General features: G+C 42.3%; 1 protein-coding gene across 12 annotated transcripts in view; it reads right to left on the reverse strand.

The window, feature by feature from the left end:
* Positions 1–20,518, reverse strand: part of CLEC16A (C-type lectin domain containing 16A) — a 377,291-nt gene that overhangs the window by 229,225 nt on the left and 127,548 nt on the right. For 7 of the 12 annotated variants that reach the window (XM_033914722.1, XM_033914723.1, XM_033914730.1 and 4 more), the window contains one exon: positions 5,582–5,810. In XM_033914722.1, the coding sequence (XP_033770613.1) occupies positions 5,582–5,810 (229 nt within the window). The remainder of the gene's footprint in view (positions 1–5,581; positions 5,811–20,518) is intronic. The other 5 variants (XM_033914729.1, XM_033914726.1, XM_033914725.1 and 2 more) reach the window with 1 other exon arrangement.

The raw sequence follows: 20,518 nt of genomic DNA on the forward strand, positions 1-20,518 counted from the left end.
GCAAAAGGGAAATACAAGGAGGGGCTGGCCAGGGAGGCGAAAAACTTCAAGGCATTCTTCAGTTACGTAAAGGGGAAGCAACCAGTGAGAGAGGAGGTGGGGCCATTGGACGATGGGGATAGGAAGGGAGTGATTAAGGAGGATAAAGAGGTAGCTGAGAGGTTGAACACGTTCTTCTCGTCAGTCTTCACAAGCGAGGACACGTCCAATATACCGGACTCAGAGGAGCTCATGAGTGGGGAGCAGGCCAAAAGATTGGGGCATATAGAGGTAAATCGGGAGGATGTCCTCAAGCAGATTGACAGACTGAAAAGCGGCAAATCACCGGGACCGGACGGGATCCACCCAAGGGTTCTAAAGGAACTAAGTCAGGAAATAGCGGGCGCAATCCAGCATGTTTGCAACCTATCCTTGAAAACTGGAGAGGTAACAGAGGACTGGAAACTGGCGAATGTCACACCTATCTTTAAGAAGGGATCGAGAGGTGACCCCGGGAACTACAGGCCGGTGAGCCTGACTTCAGTTATAGGGAAGATGGTGGAAGCAATGATCAAGGACAGCATTTGCGAGCACATTGAGAAAAATGGCCTACTGCGGACAAGCCAGCACGGATTCTGTAAGGGAAGGTCGTGCCTGACAAACCTTCTGTACTTCTTTGAGGGAATAAGCAGTCAGGTGGACAAAGGGGAACCCATAGACATCATTTACCTCGATTTTCAAAAGGCCTTTGACAAGGTGCCACATGAAAGGCTGCTTAGGAAGCTGTGGAACCACGGGGTGGGCGGGGATGTACACAGATGGATCAAGCACTGGCTGTCAGGTAGACTACAGAGGGTCGGAGTAAAGGGCCAATATTCTGACTGGCGGGGAGTCACGAGCGGTGTGCCGCAGGGATCGGTGCTGGGGCCGCTACTCTTCAACATATTTATCAATGACCTGGAAACGGAGGCAAAGTGTGAGGTTATAAAATTTGCAGACGATACCAAGCTCTGCGCCAGAGTTAGGACCAGGGAGGAGTGTGAGGAACTGCAAAGGGACCTCGATAAGCTGGAGGACTGGGCAAACAAATGGCAAATGCGCTTTAACGTAGATAAATGCAAGGTCATGCACATAGGGAAAAAGAACCCGTTGTTCGAGTATAAAATGGGGGGGAGATTGCTGGAAGACACCGGACTTGAGAGAGACTTGGGTGTGCTAGTGGATCCATCCATGAAACCATCCGCACAGTGTGCAGCAGCCTCGAAGAAAGCCAACAGGATGCTGGGCATCATCAAGAGGGGCATATCAACCAGGACGCGGGAAGTCATCATGCCGCTGTATCGAGCGATGGTGCGCCCACATCTGGAATACTGCGTTCAATATTGGTCGCCGCACCTCAAGAAGGACATGGCAGTTCTTGAGAGAGTCCAAAGGAGGGCAACGAAACTGGTAAGAGGGCTGGAAAACTGCCCATATGCTGAGAGGCTGGATAAACTGGGGCTCTTCTCTCTGGAAAAGAGGAGGCTCAGGGGGGATATGATAGAGACCTTCAAAATACTTAGGGGCATAGAGAGGGTGGACAGGGACAGGTTCTTCAGACTAAAAGGGACGACAGGTACGAGGGGGCACTCAGAGAAACTGAAGGGAGATAGATTCAAATCAAATGCAAGGAAGTTTTTCTTCACCCAAAGGGTCGTGGACAAATGGAATGCGCTCCCGGAGGAAGTGATCCGGCAGAGTACAGTACAGGGATTCAAACAGGGATTGGACAGATTCCTGAGGGAAAAGGGGATCGTGGGGTACTGAGGGAGGTGCTGGGGTGTTGCATAAGTATAGACAGCTCACCAGGTCGTGCAGGTGCAAGGCCGGAGGGTTAGGACATTGATGGGAAGATAGGACTTCGATGAGAAACCTAGGGGGCAAGGGGGCCCCTTCTGGTGATTAAGGCAGGTCATGACCTGTTGGGCCGCCGCGGGGGCGGACTGCTGGGCGGGATGGACCTCTGGTCTGACCCGGCAGAGGCACTGCTTATGTTCTTATGTTCTAACTGAGACTAGCCCTACCAGCTCACGTCCTTGTTCAGCAGGAACTTGTCTAGCTTTGTCTTGAATCCCTGGAGGGTGTTTTCCCCTATGACAGACTCCGGAAGAGCGTTCCAGTTTTCTACCACTCTCTGGGTGAAGAAGAACGTCCTTGCGCTCGTACAGAATCTATCTCCTTTCAATTTTAGAGAGTGCCCTCTTGTTCTCCCTACCTAGGAGAGAGTGAACAACCTGTCCTTTTCCACCAAGTCTATTCCCTTCAGTACCTTGAATGTTTCAATCATGTCCCCTCTCAGTCTCCTCTGTATATATGTGTGTCTGCATAAATCCACAAAAGGAAATACTATTGTCAGAATCCTCACATTTTCTCCAGCATGCCATGAAAATTTTTGCAACAAGATCAGAACTCATATGACATATAAAGGCCCTTTTTCAGGGCCGTAAAACCGGTCATACAACAACAGATGTTTTTATAACCTTTTTTTTTTGAGATTTTAAATTTTACAAGCTGGAATTAACGTTTGCCTGATACAGATCAAGTAAAAATTAATATCCAAAGAATACCATAAGAAAAAATAAACTCATTATTTAGTCCACAATATGAAAGATCAAGAAAAGAAATGAGATCAAGAAAATAAATTAACTTCCAATATTTATCAAATAGTTATATTAGAGTGATGGCAATAGATTACTCTTCCTACAGCCGATAGCAAGTCATATATCATTAGGCATGGTTACAAACCCTTCTTTTGACTCAGTAAATTCTATAAGCTGTTTAGGCTAAAAAAAGAAAGAAAATTCTTATTCTGAAAAGATACATAACATTTTGCAGGAAACTTTACAAGAAATGTAGCCCTCAAAGCCAGAACCCTTGGCCTCAAGGCCAAGCATTCTTTCCTTCGTCTCTTAGTTTTTTTAGATAAATCTGGAAAAATCTTAACATTAGAGCCTAAAAACTGGTTATTCATATGGCGAAAATACAAACGTAATACAAATTCCCTGTCGTTTTCCAAAGCTAGAGTTACAAGCATGGTAACTACTTCTAAAGAATTTTCCAAAAATAAAGACAAGTTCATATCCGCCTCCTTATCTGGTGGTAGTTCTGGGATTTCTGGGAGTAGATTCCCATTGAGGTCTCCTAATATTGAGGTAATTAGCTCTCACAATTGGGGGTAAATTTTCCGGTGGTAAGGCTAAAGTCTCACAAAAATATTTCCTAACCATCTCAACCGGTGATATGATAGGACATTTGAGGAAATTCAAAAATCTTAAATTATTCTCTCTCAGCTGGTTTTCAAAATTTTCCATCTTACGTGAAAAAAAATGATCTTTCTTTTAACCATTTCTACTTCTACAGCTTTCATCTCATTTAATTTAACTTCTTGCTTCTCCACTTTTTCATTTAAAGTTGATAGTACTACCTCCTGCTGCTCCACCTTAGAAGAGACAGTTCCAAAATCAGTTTTAAAAGTTGAAAGAGTCAATTTTAGGTTGGAATCCATGACAGATATGGCTTGCCAGAGCGCTTCCAAATCAACTTTCTCTAGCTTCTTCAACTCCCAAAGTTAGTAATATTCTCACCTGAAGCAAGTCTCGGTTCTTCTTCTTTTGTGCCGGGAGAATGCGGACAAATTTTGCTTATATTTCCTTCCAAAGAGCTTGGCAAGGTCATCCCTCTCATGCTGGAGTCCAACATTTCCCCTCGAGGTAGCAGGACACCAGCAGCTCCCTGCACTGAATCGCTTCCGAGTTGGGGAGGAACCATTCTCAACTCCGGGCTCAGCGATACCCGGCTCACTCCCACGCTGAGGTCTCCCGATGACTCTGGGTTATCTCCCAAAGTACGTTTAGTATCTTCACCCAAACAGGCAAAAGCACTCAAAATCGTCTGCTGTGTCAGCCGTTGGGGGGTTCCAGTCGCCGGAGGGTTAGAGCGAGCAGCCCCCTTCCTCTTTCCCATTTAAAAAAACGAGAAAGAGTCACACCACGTGCCAGAACACTGCAAACGATCAGCGCTGTCTGCTCAGGCGTCCGTCCTCGACGCCATCTTGATCTCTCTATAACCTATTTATTCATTCATTTTTATAGCCCATCCTCCCCAGGAGCCCAGAACGGGTTACAAGGATACATAAAAAAAAGTTTTCAGAAACAGAGATACGTACATTACAGTGTCAATAACATGCTACAGGATGAAAACACAAAGCTATAGAATCAATAACTTACAACTTATAGAGAATGTGACTAAGAACACTTGCTTTGCAGAATCTAAGAAAATAAATCATAGAGTCACGAATGGGTATTAACATAACTGCAGTGAATGGTAGAAGAACTAGTTAGCAGGCACAGTTGTTCTGAGGTAAGGTACATTGAAGCAAGGTCTGTCAAAGTTTGAGACCAGTATTGATCCGGTCCATGAAAATAAGCATCTTTACTGCTTTCCAGAAGGTCAGTAGATTATCAATTGCCCTAATGGCAGGAGGGAGTTGATTCCATAATTTAGGTATGCTATAAGAATATGATCTCTTTTGGGCTATCTTCACCTTTGAAAAATGCCACTCAGTCCTAGAGTCCTATGATAACAGGATATCCAATAAAATTGGGTAGAAATATGTTGGCATCTTGTCTGGGAAAGAGAGTATAAAATTCCAAATTATTGTAAATGTCTTCATTCATAAAGCTATAGTATTTGATAATTGTATGCGTCATATTTATTTTACTATTATTAACAGCAATTGTAACCTAAGTTTCCTGACTCTTATCCTACTATTTGATATTAGTAGTGTAAATAATTTTAAGCTAGATTTTATTATGATAGACAGCATATCAAATTATATACTAAACTGTGATAAAGTGAGAATTTAGTTACCGGTATACAGTTTTAAAAGGTTCTTTTTATTTTGGGTGTGTAGGGCAAATCCTTAGTACATTGGTTCCTCTTATTAGGATAAGGGCAGTTTTAGTGTCACAGCGAATAAAGAGCACATGTACATCAGGAGATGGTACAATTTAAAGTAATTTATTTAAAATTTACTTTCAAAAGTAAACTGAAGTCAGTAGCACACATAATTGCTGATAGCTGGTGTTAAGAAAATAAAGCAAATAATTATGTAAGACATTTAGCAAAAGAAAGGAGATTTTATGGATTTACAGAGAAAGCACAAAAAAAATAGAATTCATTATTTGCCAGGATTAAGAACAAATTTTAACTGATAAAAGTGGATGGTTTATCATGCATGGATAATGGTTTTCTATCCATTTTAAGCATCTAGGACTGAAGGCTAGAGCACGGATTATTTTAACTTGGTAGAGTTTCAGTTAAACTAATAGGCTTTCTTCCACATACAATTAATTGTGCATGTCCATGAGGGGAGGTATGACCAAAAATCTACAGAGGGAGAGGAGGAAAGGGATGGATGCCACTCTGGCAAGTGTGTCCAGTATTAAAAAAATTATTGAACAAATTGGTGTATGGGACCAAAATTGACATGTGAATGAAAATGTATTTCTCCAAAAACTGGGGTACTTATGAAGCTCATTTGCTATTCCCTCAGTGCACTCACCTTCAGTCTCCCCACTTGTCTTGATGCCTTTTGTACCACCCTCTGTACCTTTAGCCTTATCTGGATCTTCCTGGGTATCCTCATGGGCTTTTTCTTCTTCCTCCTCTTCTCCTACATTTTTATAGTTTGGTCTCTTTTGAACTCTTTTCTTTCCTTTTTGTTTGTTAATCTCTAGAGATCTCTCTAGTGTCTCAGTAGGCTTTATGAAGCACCTAATGCTTGATTTTGCCTGTGAAAATTGGATAAACAAGAGATACTTTGTCTGGTTACAGGTTATTTATTACATTTTATACTTACTTGTTTCAGAAAAACATTTTCACAACATCGATGAGGACAATTTCAGAACAGGGTTCTTATGTGTGAAGGGTAAGAAGACACTTATTTCTAGCTTTAGTCATAAGGATACTTGTGCTTATGTGTTTTTATAAAATCTGAGCACAAATCCTACTGATATCAGAGTTATAATAAAGCCACAAACATTTAGATCATTAAATGTACCTGAGGTCATGTATAGATCATGACACCACCCGCATTCTACCCCCTTCACCCCAGAACATACCTCCAGTCACATACAAGTATGCGGGGGGGGGGGGGGTGTTTGTCATCACATGTTGTTGCATGCATGGAATAATTTTCTAACAGGCCTTTAATCCATGATAACCCCTTTATAAAATTATTCTCCACATGTCAAGTTATATTAGAAAAGAAATCTTACATTACTGCAAAGCAGTTTGATAGCTCACTAAACCCCCTTTAACAAAACCGCTATAGCGGTTTTTAGTGGAAGCTGGTGCGCTGAATGCTCTGTGCTGCTCTCAGAAGCAGCGCAGAGAATTCAGCACGCCGGCCAGCGCTAAAACCCGCTTTTGCGGTTTTGTAAAAGGGGTAACTACTAGGATTTTGTTTTACAGTTTTATTAATCTTAGTATACCACCCAACTGCCAAGAAAAATGCAGTAGTTTACAATTAATAAACATGGCATTATCAAACACTCACTTGTTTGTTAGGAGCTTTGCTTTAGACTGGTAGATTCTGTTTTTATTAGATGTGTTTGGTTGAAAATTTGAGAATGTTGGTGATTTTATGATGTGTTGATGTCTTGTAAACTAGATTTATATATATGAAAACTGTAATCCGCTTAGGTTTTAAGCGGAATAGAAATTTTTTAAATACAGTGGAACCTTGGTTTACGAGCATAATTCGTTCCAGAATTATGCTCGTAAACCAAATTGTTCGTATATCAAAGCAAGTTTCCCCATAGGAAGTAAGGGAAACTCGCTTTGATCTGTTCCACCTCCTCCCCCCCCCCCCGAGGCTACCAGTGCTGCTCCATTCCCCCCCATCCTTGAGGCCACCAATGCTGCTCCATACCCCGCTCCCCCGATCCGGCATTCCCCCTTACGAACCGGCATCCTCCCCCCCCCTCGCTCACGTCGCCCTCCCTTCCCCGCGATTCTACATCCCCAAGCACCGAAATGAAATCCCTTACCCCGATTGGGCACCGGCACCAACGCATAGGACATGCCGGTGATGAATGATCCTCCCTCTTCTGGGCTGGGCGGTGCATTGGAGATCCTCCCTCTTGCTTGTGCTGGGCTGGACTGGACTGGGCCTTGAGCATTTGCGCTTGCTCAAGGCCTTCTGGTCTCGCTCTCTCCGAGATCTCAGATTCAGAATCTCGGAGAGAGCGAGACCAGAAGGCCTTGAGCATGTGCAAATGCTCAAGGCCCAGTCCAGCCCAGCACAGGCAAGAGGGAGGATCTCTGACACACCGCCCAGCCCAGAAGAGGGTGCTGGTGCCAGTGCCCAATCGGGGTAAGGGATTTCGTTTCGGTGCTCAGGGGGGATGTAGGATCGTGGGGGGAGGGGGGACGCAAGTGGGGGGGGGGATGCCAGATCGCGGGGGATGGCGCTCATAAATCAAGTCAAACTCTGTTTTTGAGGCACCAATTTTGCGAATGTTTTGCTCGGCTTGCAAAACACTCGCAAACCGGTGCACTCGTAAACCAAGGTTTGACTGTAAATAAATACCCCCCTCCCATTTTACAAAACTATGTAAGAGGTTTCTAGTGCCGACCGGCGTACTGAAAGCTCTGCACTGCTCCAACATTCCTATGAGCATTGGAGCAGCACAAATCATCCAGCACAGCAGCCAGCACTAAAAACCTCTTGCACAGTTTTGTAAAAGGGGGGGAAAATAAACTGTACTAGGATTCAATTTAAAAATCTGCTACTGATGCATAAGGTATTTAATTCTCATCTTCCAGAATTTTTATACCACTATTTGACATCATTTGTTTCCCCTCACTCACTTTGGTGTGCCCAACATTTGTTCAAGGTTTCATCTTTCAATCAGGTCCCTTCGGCAATCTTTAGAAGATCTTTGTTCACTATGGCTGCCCCTGACCTCTGGAACCAGCTCCCTGTATCTCTGCATTCAGAGACCTCCTTCTTTATTTTTAAGAAACAGCTGAAAACTTTTTTATTTTCAGGAGGCTTTTCACTCTATTCCTTAGGTGCCGATTGCTCCATTTCGTTTTGGCATGGTGGTGAGGGATTATGAGCCATGGCCTGGCACTATGTTATGGAAATGAATGTGAAGGCCCTTACAAGGCAGCTTTTTATTGACGTTGTGCAATATCACTGAGTCACTTTATTTTGTACTTGGTCACAGAACTACAGGAACTAGAACTTGGCAAATTTACACCATAGGGCTCCTCCACTTTTGGCTAACGCCACTTACACGGTTCACTGAGCACTTAGTTGAATTGAAAAGTTGTCATGTGAAAATCTGTTTTGGTTTGTGGTTGTGTGTTATTTAATGTTATTTTGTAGAATAATTTTAAACAAAAAGTTTTCAATAAAGAAATGAATAGAAAGTAATTAGAGGACATTTGTTGTATGTATTTAGTGAGTGAATGCCAGGCAGTTAGTTAAAACATCCCGCTTTGTGTTTGTTTATTTCTCACCCGCCCTTATCTAGGGCGAGTTACTAATTAACATACAAAATAAAAGATTTACATTTATCGTACAAAACACTTCAGAGACACACTATAACAAATTACATACTTAAATATCAAATCAAATTGCATGTAACACACACGTCACATCAACGATGAATTTCAATTTAAGGCCAAAACTGGCCAAACACACACATACATCAAAATACAAAATTTCATAACAGACATCAATAAGCCAAATAAAACAAACCAGACCATCGAACACCTCAATGACCAGCACTCAGCACTCGAGAGTCATCACTCTTTGTCCCTCAACCAAACTGTATGTATAGTATTAAAATCTGGAGCTATGTTAAGAGGGCAGTATCCTTTTTTTACAATGGTATTATCACTCTATTATTTTATCGATAGGTTTATTTTGTACCCCACCTTCAAAATCTGACTCTAAGCGGATAATCAAATTTAATAATCCTGAACCAGTGATAAGCGGGAGAACACTTTAAGGGCATAACAAAGGATTTTTGCCACCTAATATGAATTAAAAGGCAAAATCCTTCATTATTTGACTCAATGTACAGTGATATAACAAAGTTCCCTCCCTCTTCTATTATTGCATATATGTTACACATTGTATGGTGATTGATCTTTAAACAAAGTGTAATATCATACAAAGTGAAGCTGAGTAAGCACAACACAGTTCTTAAATTAATTATTACTTCATTTATTTAAGGAACAAAGTTATTCAACACCCATTTCACCCACATAAAAAAGAAACTGCCCCTAATCTTAACTGGTGGCCACAACTTTAGCAGCAATAATTGCATCCTTAACAATTGTGACCAGAATTAATGTGCGCTCATGAGTATTTCTGCAAACTGACAAAGTGAATTCTGGTCCTCGAAAGCTCATGCCTCAATGAACTGGTCAATCTATATGGTCCCAGGTGCCTCTCTCAGTTTTGTTGCTCTAGAATCTAGACCAGTGTCCCGCAAACTTTTTGGCACCGGGGCATACTAAACCTAGTGCCACGGCCAGAAGGAACCCAGAAGTGTGCGGATGTTGCCGTGATGATGTTATGTGCATGTGTGATGTCATCACGTCGACATCCGAGCATGCGCAGAGACCCTCCGGACGCAACCCTGAACCTGTTCCTTCGCCAGTGGGCGACAGGAGGAGAGGCACCAGCAAGGAGGAGAGTTGTTGGCACCAGCTGACAGCCTACAGAACATGCCTCTCGCCACAAGAGGCACGTCCTGTAAGCAGTAGTGCTGCCCAAATCACGATTCGAATTGGTTCATCGATTCATGTCGGGTGAATCGATTCGAATCGATTTTTAAAAAAACCAAAAACGCCTCCCGATTCAGTGACTGACCCTCCCCCCTCACCCCCTAAAGCAGGAGCGGCAGCGCTGCCTCTTGCTGGCCAGCCGCTGCCACTCCTCTTTTAGAGGGCGATGGAGAAGGGTCAGTCGGGAAGTGCTGGTGTCCAGCTTCCCCCCTGGCCTCCCACGCATCCATTTACCTTATTTCAGCAGCCTGCAGAGAGGATAATTTGTGCTAGTAATCTCTGCAAGCTGCTATAGGCTTTCAGAGCTATTTCCTCTGCCATGATCCTGCCTCTGACATCAGAGGAGGGGCAGGACCGCAGCAAAAGGAAGACAAGGCCTATAGCAGCTTGCAGAGATCACTAGCACAAGCGATCCTCTCTGCAGGCTGCTGAAATGAGGTAAATGGATGCGCGGGAGGTCAGGGGGAACACACAGGCCTTCCGGGGGGGGGGGGGCAGTCCTTCGGGAGTGCTGGTACAGGCCTTCAGGAGGGACAGGCAGGCCTTAAGGGGTAGGGTGCAGGCCTTCAGGGGGGACAGGCCTTTGGAGGGAGTGCAGGCCTTCGGAGGGGGTGCAGGCCTTCAGGGGGGTACAGGCCTTCAAAGGGGGACAGGCCTTCAGGGTTGATGGCACAGGCCTTCAGGGGGGACAGGCAGGCCCTCAGGGGGACAGAACATCGGGGGGGGGGGACAGACCTTCAGGGGAGGGAGGCCCTGGTGTAGAAGTACACGGAGGAAGGGAAGGAAGGGAGGTTGAAAGAGACGTGCATATGCTGGACTTTGGGGGGAAGAAACTTCGAAAACCGCAATTATTGGATGCAGTTTAAAAGCGGGGCTCGGAGGCGGGAGAGGGCTGCAGAGGCAACAGCGGCGGCTGCTGCGAGTTCCAATGCGGGTGGTGGCGCTTGCGGCTCAGACCTGGGCCAGGATTGTTGGTCAAGCAGAGTGGACCCGGGGGGACGGAGGATGCGCACGGCGGGGTCCCAGGTCGCGGGCAGGTCAGGCAGAGTAGATTGGGGGGCCGGATGAGGCAGACAGAAAAAAACACAAATGACTGGGGGAGTGAACTGTGAACCGCGACTTTGTGTGGATATACTGTATATATATTTAGTAACTTATCTCTTATGAGGGGTCATTTATAACATATGAACATAAGAATAACCAAACTGGGTCAGACCAGTATCCTGTTTCCACAGTGTCCAGTAAAGGTCACAGGTACCTGCCAAAAATCCAAATATGAGTAGTATCAACATTCCATGCTACCAATCCCAGGGCAAGCATGTCTGTCTCAATAGCAGACTATGGATTTTTCCTCCAGGAACCTGTCCAAATCTTTTTTTTTAAACATATTTATATTAACTATGGCAATGAATTGCAGAGCTCAACTATTCTTTGAGTGAAAAAATATTTCCTCCTATTGGTTTTAAAAGTATTTCCCTGTAACTTCATTTGAGTGTCCCCTAGCATTTGTAATGTTTTATGAAGTAAATAATCGATTCACTACGCTCTACGCTACTCACGATTTTGTAGACTTCAATCATTATCTCCCCTCGGTTGTCTCTTTCCAAGCTGAAGAGCCCTAACATCTTTAATACACTCTTAGGCGCCCAAATTCTCTTAACGGCGCTATAAGTTAGGCGACGGTAAGCGCCCTAGTGCTGTCTAACTTAAATTGTTTTAATTGGTGTTAATTGGCATGGTAATTGACTGTTGTTTACAATCAATTTTTTTAAAAAAATAGGCACCTACAAAAAAGGATGCCCTAATTGTATTTAGAGGCACCTAACGGTGCCTAAGGTCAAAGTAGGCCTGGTTTATGCTGGAAATGACTTTAGGTGCCGCTAGGCGCCCTTGTAGACTCAATGCTTGTCAAACATAGGTGCCGGTAATGTAGGCTTGCAAAACTTTGGCCTACATTACTGATGTTTATATTAGACGTAAGCAGCAATTCTCTTAAAAGCGCCTAAACATGATTGAAATGCAGCCAGCGATGTTTTGGGAGGAACCAGCCAATATAGGCACCATTACTAGAATCCTACCCTTAGTAAATAACCTCCTATATATGCTGTACATTTCAAGCATTAACATGTTCCTAACAAATGATTTGTTTAGGAATTATGTTGTACATTGCCCTGAGCTACTGTTAAGCAACTCAAACAGAAATAAATAAAAATATAAGCAAATCAGAGGCTGAAAAATTGCATAGGTACATAGGGCATGGCTGCCCTGGGTAGGCCTGCTCTTGCTATCAGAAGCTAAACAGGGTCAGGCCTGGCTAGAACCTGAATGGGAGACCACCTGGGAATACCAGGTGCTGTAGGCTGAGGGGCCCTATGTTGGGCAGCAGTAACATAGTGGAGCCATACACTGTGTGGGAGAAGGCAATGGCAAACCACTCCTGTACTCTGCCTTGAAACATCACAGGGAGGATTCCTCACTGTGCATGCGTGGTTGACTCAGAAGCATACATAGATATATATACACACTCATCATGGCTGTATGTTTCAAGAATGTCAACTTTTCACAGCTGCAACAACCTTACACGGCAACAGAGTAAGAGCGAATTTATCAAAGTTTTGCATCAAAAATCTTTTCACTGGAAATAGTAGCATGCTCATACTGTCACTGATAAATCTTGAGCGCTCTGTCCACAAGGAAAGGTTCATTAACTTTCCTCCCATTTATTAATTTATAATCTATTTGCACAGGGAGCGAAATGGCCAGCAGGTAAAAAAAAAAAAAAAAAAAAGAAGTGATAGGGCCCTTCTATAAGTCTCTGGTGAGGTCTCCAGAATACTGTGTGCGGTTCTGGAGACCTCACTTTCAGAAGGATATAGTCAGTCCAGAGGGCAGCTACAAAATTAGTCAGTATTCTGTCATAAAGCATATGGGGACAGACTTATAGACCTCAAAGGCAGGAGAGAGGGGATATGATACAGACATTTAAATATCTCCACAGCATAAATGCAATTGAAAGAAAACTCTGGAATAAGGGGTCATAGGATGAAGGTGAAAGATTACTCCTGAGCTTAAAACTTAAGGAAGTATTTTTCTACAAATCTACCACCCTTTCAGTAAACTAGTGGATGTGGTGGAGATGATGAAGGCATGGGATAAACACATGGGATTTCTTAGGGAAAAGAAGCGATTGTGGATGGTATGAATGGGCCATTTGGCCTTTATCTGTCATCATGTTTCTGTTTCTAACCATGTTTTTCTCAGGTCCACTGCCACATATATTACCATTTTCAAGGCATTTTCTGCAAGTCTTAATGAAATAAAGATTTAGCATTTTCTCTTTAAACATTTCACATATAATGACCATTGGGAAAAGCCTCTCAATACATCTGTGCTATAGCTAAATCAACAAAAAGCCATCTGTGCAGTTCATTCTTCTACTCCATCACGCTAACAATTACCAGAAACTCTCAGAAAAGTTGTACTTCAGTTACTTCCATTCTATATAGAGCATATGGTGTTTCAAAAGTTCAAATATAATTCGTACAGTGTTTAACATAATGCTAAGCCTCAACTCTTACTTCTGAGCACCAGTTCTTCCAATTTGCATAATGGCTCAGATGTACTTTTTTGAAGTTTTGTTTGACAGGCTGCTTTTATGTCAGATAACATTTTCAGTTCTCAGAGGAGACTGCTATTATAGACAGGATGAAACCTTTTCTCAGAAATTAAATCCACCCTTAAAACAGAAAACTCATATATATATTTTCTGCCCCTCCTCACTCCCTTACTGGTACAGTCTTTGAGAAAATCAGTAAAAGCTTTCCAAATTGAAGACTTTTTTAGACTCTTTTGCTTTGTGGGAATTTTTTTTTATTCTGAATTTATAAGAACATCCATAAGAATCTCTCTTAACCCCCGAAACAGGCTTTGTTATTATGAACATTGCAGGTCAGGGCTGGCGTTACCTCTAGCTACTGTAAAGACTGTTTAACTACCTCTTATCTCTTAATGGTAAATCTCGAACGCAGCCAATTGATTTTTCTTTCCTTAACCATCTCTGAAGATACAGTTTTCTTAAATGCTGTTTATTGATGCATTGCTTTCTCCTTGGCCCAGTAAACTACTAAATAATGGCTTGGCATTTAAGTATTGCTTACACACACACAATGCAAAGTGTAAAGGCCAATGCAGAGAAGCAATCAAACCTATCACCAAACATACGACATGAAAGCTCTTCTTCACATTGCAGGACTGCTTAATGGAGTATTTGAATATGTGATCATTTCTCGCTCTGAAGCTACATGAGGTAAAATAAATTTTTTAAAAAAGGAGAAAGTCTGACCAAATATACATAAAATCACATTCACCCAGATGTCCTAGTACAAAATAAATAATAAGAAATCTTGAGGAAGGACAAGACGCCTGCTCAAAACTTCATTCAACTATCACTAATAATAAAACCCTAAGCGTGCATGCGCACTCCTACCTGCGTGATCCATGATCCGTAGCTCTGTGGCCGGCAGAATGTTAAAGGGGGCGGCAAGTGCACACATGATAACATAGAAGAAGGTCAAGAATTCCTCGAGGCTAAAGATTGGGGGGCGGCCGCTCACGTCATGCTTGCGTCCCATGTCTGGGAGGAGGCAGCTAGGTGCTTGTCACAGGCTAAGAGGGAGGCGTCATTCTGGACGCAAGCGAACGGCTGGAGGGGCAGAAGACGACAGTTTGAGGTGGGCAGGACGAATGAAATGGGGGAAGGAGTGGGCGGAGCTTAGGTACTGTATCTTAGTAGTTGGTCTTGGTTTCCAGACAGATCAATTGATCCTAAGGATGTAGGTAAATTGTAATGGCATATGTTCTAATACTGGACTCTGCCCCCTCAAGTAACTAGTATATAATCTACCATTTAGTCCACCATTGTTGGAATCAAGAAAGGAAATTAAATTTCAGCAAATTAACACAATAAAGAGACAGAAAGACACATAGACAGCAGCCAAGGAGAGAGAGAGAGAGAGAGACAGAAAGACAAGACAGCAGCTAAGGAGAGAGAGAGAGACACATACAGAAAGACAGACATACACAGAGAGTGATAGAAGGAGACAGACACACAGACAGCGGCCAAGGAGAGAAAGAGACAGAAAGAAAGACACACAGACAGCGGCCAAGGAGAGAAAGAGACAGAAAGACAGACACACAGACAGCGGCCAAGGAGAGAAAGAGACAGAAAGACAGACACACAGACAGCGGCCAAGGAGAGAGAGAGAGAGAGACAGACAGACAGACACACAGACAGCGGCCAAGGAGAGAGAGAGAGACAGACAGAAAGACAAGACAGCAGCCAAGGAGAGAGACACACATACAGAAAGACAGACATACACAGAGAGCGACATAAGGATACAGACACACAGACAGCGGCCAAGGAGAGAGAGAGAGAGAGAAAGAGACAGAAAGACAGACACACAGACAGTGGCTAAGGAGAGAGAGAGAGAAAGAGAAAGAGACAGACAGACACACAGACAGCAGCCAAGGGGAGAGAGAGAGAGAGAGAGAGAGAGAAAGAGAAAGAGACAGACAGACACACAGACCGGCCAAGGAGAGAGAGAGAGAAAGAGACAGACAGCGGCCAAGGGGGGGGAGAGAGAGAGAGAGACAGAAAGACACACAGACAGCAGCCAAGGAGAGAGAGAGAGAGACCAAAAGACAGACAACAGCCAAGGAGAGACACACACACAGAAAGACAGACACACACAGAGAGTGATAGAGGGAGACAGAAAGAAAGACAGACAGCGGCCCAAGGAGAGAGAGAGACAGAAAGAAAGACAGATAGACACATCTATTCTAGCACCCGTTAATGTAACGGGCTTAAAGACTAGTAGACATATACTTCTGTAGGTCAGTTATTCAATCATTATAACTGCATGTGAAAAAAAAATCTAAAGCTTATACTTTCAAATAGATGTCTAAATACAAAATGAAGAATACGAAATCTTTAAGAAAGAGAATCATGTGTTCAAGACTTCACACCATCTATGGTATACCAAAGTAGGTCATTCAGTCATCAATGAAACACAGAAAAAAGAACCTCCATAGTTTACATAGTTATTATGTATTTTAGTCGCTCTCAAAATTAACAATTATCAACTTCTTTCAACTGGCCAAAGATCCAAGATTTGTACAAAGACGTCCATCAAACACAGGAGCAGTTACCACCCATGGATACTCTGATGTGCATATATGCTTATGTACATACTATATACTTCAACACAGTCCTGGGTTTCAGCACAAAATAGGCTTCCTCAAGGGTTTTAAAATCATTCGTACAGCTCTATTATACTCATAATATCATCAAAATAGCCATTAGCAATCCTAAAGAAATGAAAATTAAATTGTTAGCCACATCATTTTTTTTAAAAACATAACCTTCTATTTGTGGTCAGGGGTCAGGCTCATGGATTTACCAATATACCACCTTTCTGTGGCACAATCAAAGCGGTTTACATTTATCATATACAGGTACTTCCTCTATCCCTAATGAGCTCACAATCTAAGTGTTTAATTTTTTTGGGTACCTGGGGCAAAGGAGGACTACGTGGCTTGCCTGGGGTCACAAGCAGCCACATATTCAAACAACAGATACATCACTAATGCTCTTTGTATAATATACGGCAATGAAACATCTTAATAGGCAGATGAGCGCCAAGTACAATTGAGATAACTAGACAAAACAAATTAAAGGCAAATTATATTACCCCTGGGTGAATTCTGCGTTACTGCACAATGCCAAATTTGTATAGATTTTCTACCTTTGCGTATTATGAAACATTACATGCTATTTTCTTTAATGAAACTCATATATTCAAAGGTAAAGAGCCCCAATTCCTCATGACCTTGTTGAATCAACTACTAAAAATATATACAAACAATGAAGTCAGTTATCTTTTCATCCTCAGTAAAATGACACAAATTCCCTAATCTGAGTGATTCTCAGGTCTCCTACAGTATCTTTCTCACAGACCACCACCTTCACAGCAGTATACTCCATTCCAATTCATGATTTAAGAACATAAGAAGTTGCCTCCACTGGGTCAGATCAGAGGTCCATCGCGCCCAGTGGTCCGCTCCCGCGGCGGCCCATCAGGTCTATGACCTGTGAAGTGGTTCCTGACCATTTATATAACCTAACTCTGCTTCTATCTGTACCCCTCAATCCCCTTATCCTTTAGAAACCTATCTAAACCTTCCTTGAACCCCTGTACTGTGCTCTGGCCTATTACAACCTCTGGAAGTGCGTTCCATGTGTCCACCACCCTCTGGGTAAAAAAGAACTTCCTAGCATTTGTTCTAAACCTGTCCCCAGGGGTAGGGAACTCTGGTCCTCGAGAGCTGTATTCCAGTCGGGTTTTCCCCAATGAATATGCATGAGATCTATTTGCATGCACTGCTTTCAATGCATATTCATTGGGGAAATCCTGAAAACCCGACTGGAATACGGCTCTCGAGGACTGGAGTTCCCTACCCCTGATTTAATCCATTCAGATGAGCTGAAACTACTGGTAGATCTTGTGCTGTTCTGAAGATTATCACCCTCTTGTGGAACCTGGCTACTTGGCACTACAAACCATCAGTGAGATAAAGCTGGGTTTCAATGCAATTGACTATAAGGGGAGCCTCCACTCTTCCCAACGGGGTATTGCTCAGATGTTCTGCTATCCAATATTTAATCTTTCTTTTCATTTACTCAAAAATTACATAAGGTGGCAGGGACACTCAATCACTTGCTCAGATTCACATGTGATGGAAAATTCTATGTACAAGTCTTCTTGGATTTTTGGTCAAACAAAAGTAGATGAGTAGATTATTAATTTTGATAGCCGCTAAAAGGCATAATACTAAACTAAACCTTAAGTTTATATACCGCATCCTCTCCATAAAGATAGAGGTTGGAATGGTTTACAGGTACTTTAATAAATGAGGGAAGAACATAAGAATTAGTGGTTATAAAGGGGGTGGTGAGATTTACATTTTTGAGAAAAGCCAGGTTTTCAGATGTTTTCGGAATAATTGGAAGGAACCCAGGTTCCGCAGCAGGGCAGCAAGGTTATTCCAAAGCTCAGTGATTTTGAAGAAAAGCGATTTCCCTAATTTTCCTGCATAGATGACGCCTTTTAATAAGGGGAAAGATGATTTAAGTTTTTGGGTGGATCTGGTAATGTCAGGTCTCGAAGAATTCCAAGATAGTGGAATTAGGGGAGGAAGAATGCCATGTAGGATCTTGAATGTTAGGCAGGTACATTTAAAGCAGGGGTCTCAAAGTCCCTCCTTGAGGGCCGCAATCCAGTCGGGTTTTCAGGATTTCCCCAATGAATATGCATGAGATCTATGTGCATTCACTGCTTTCAATGCATATTCATTGGGGAAATCCTGAAAACCCGACTGGATTGCGGCCCTGATTTAAAGTGAACCTTAGAAATCACTGGAAGCCAGTGAAGTTTTGACAGAAGCGGGGAAACATGATCAAATTTACTTTTTGCGACGATCAACCTAGCCGCAGTGTTCTAGCTCCGCTGAAGTCTTTGAAGACTTTTCTTGGTTAGACCTCTATAAGGTTTGAAGGCTTTTCCATGCGCAGTTCCCATCCCTTCAATATTTTCATTAGTCCATTAGCCCTCTTAATCCAGCAGGTTTTGATTTTTATGCAGATGATATCTTGCTTCTGTTTACTACATTACCTAACTTCGTTGATTTACACCCACTTAAAATTGTTTAAATTGATAAATCATTTGCTAGAGTCTCAAATTAGTGCTTAATAACATAACTTAACATAAAACTTTATTTAAAGCCTGCTGAGTCTTACAGTTCACAGCGGCTTACAAAACAGTCAAGCTGTCAAAACCAGCGAACATATAAATCTGACATCATTAACTACAATACTACATTAATATACAATCACTGTTTCCAAGAAATTCTAAGTAAATAAAAACAGTCTTTAACATGCGCCTACAATTTAAATAAGAGGATGCATTGCTTATCAGAGGGAAAAATACATTCAAAACTGAGTATCTTGATTCTCTGGTCACTTAACTCCCCCCTCCTCCCCTATTGTTCTTTGGGATTTTCCCATTAAACCAGCCACTACTTTTTGACCATGAATTATCATTCAAACAACATATTTCTTCTGTTGTACAAAAGGGCATTCGGGTCCTTAAATGCCTCCGTTCCATATGCTACCTTTTCAGTTTTCAAACATTACATTCTCTCATCATTTCGCTGCTTTTTATTATTTATTTATTATTTTTATTAGGTTTTTTTATATACCGCCTATCAAGGTTATCTAAGCGGTTTAACAGTCAGGTACTCAAGCATTTTCCCTATCTGTCCCGGTGGGCTCACAATCTATCTAAAGTACCTGGGGCTATGGAGAACTAAGTGACTTGCCTAGGGTCACAAGGAGCAGCGCGGGGTTTGAACCCACAACCCCAGAGTGCTGAGGCTGTAGATCCAATCACTGTGCCACACACTCCTCCATATTACTGTAATCAAGTCTCAAGTTTATTAAAAATTTGTTGTACACGCAATGTCAGATACTTCAATGCATATGATAGTTTAAAATTAGGAGACAAACAATAAAACAACTTTATACAAATAAACATAAAGTGTATACATACAAATGTTACCAATTCAAAGGGAAGGAGGGTAAACTACAATCTTTAAAGAAAATAAAGATACATTTAGGGAAAAACTTCATTGGCTCCCAGTGAGATTTCATTTGCAACATATAATACTTACACTAACTTATCGTGTTCTCTTCGAAATGTCACCTCCCTACCTTGCCAATCTTATTACATCAACATCCACAGGTTATCCAGTCCATTCAATATATGAACGTCTATTCCTCTTTCTTTACATGCACATTTGAAATCCACATATCATACTGCATTTTTTTTATATTTCTCCTTTACTTTGGAATGCTCTACCAACATCTCTATGCAAGGAAGGGTCCCTCAAAAAGTTCAAAACCCAGCTAAAGATATTTTTTCTACCTGGCATTTAGTGAATGTACTCTTGAGTAGAAAATCTCTAGGATCATGAAGTCTGTTTGCAATTTCAGCTCTTGTATTCTTGTTGTTTGCTGACTTTCCTTTTTTTTAAAATGGAGTTTCAATTTCTTGTTCTTTGTTTTAACTGGTATGTTCGCCACCCTGGCCTGTTCCTTTCACTAAGGGAGAGAAGGAGATAGTAGATGGGTAGACTGCATGGGCCATTTGGCCTTTATCTGCCATCATGTTTCTAAGCTTTTGTGTTTCTAAGGGAATAAATCAAATGCTAAATAAATAAACACACATGATTGAAAAACTGACCTAGTATTGATGCCTCCCCTGCAGGCAGTGTGCAAATATTAAGAAATAGCTGGATGTCCCTCTGTATCGACACAGACTGTGTCAAAGCCAAAGGATCACGCTGAGGAAAGAAACACACCGTCCCAGTCATCAAGCTGCACGTTGAAGGCTGCTGTCAACAAAGGTATACAGAAAGCAGTAGAAGTGTCCACATCCTCTTAAGTCACTTGGGGAGCATCAGAAGCTATTCTCCAGGCCCTTGGAGGCTACTGCACCTCCTACAATACCAAAGATGAGGAGCTGTTCCCAGGGCATTGCAGTTATGGGTTTCCATAATGGATATGGTCCTCTTG

Source organism: Geotrypetes seraphini, chromosome 11, assembly GCF_902459505.1.
Source record: "Geotrypetes seraphini chromosome 11, aGeoSer1.1, whole genome shotgun sequence".
NCBI lineage: Eukaryota > Metazoa > Chordata > Amphibia > Gymnophiona > Dermophiidae > Geotrypetes > Geotrypetes seraphini.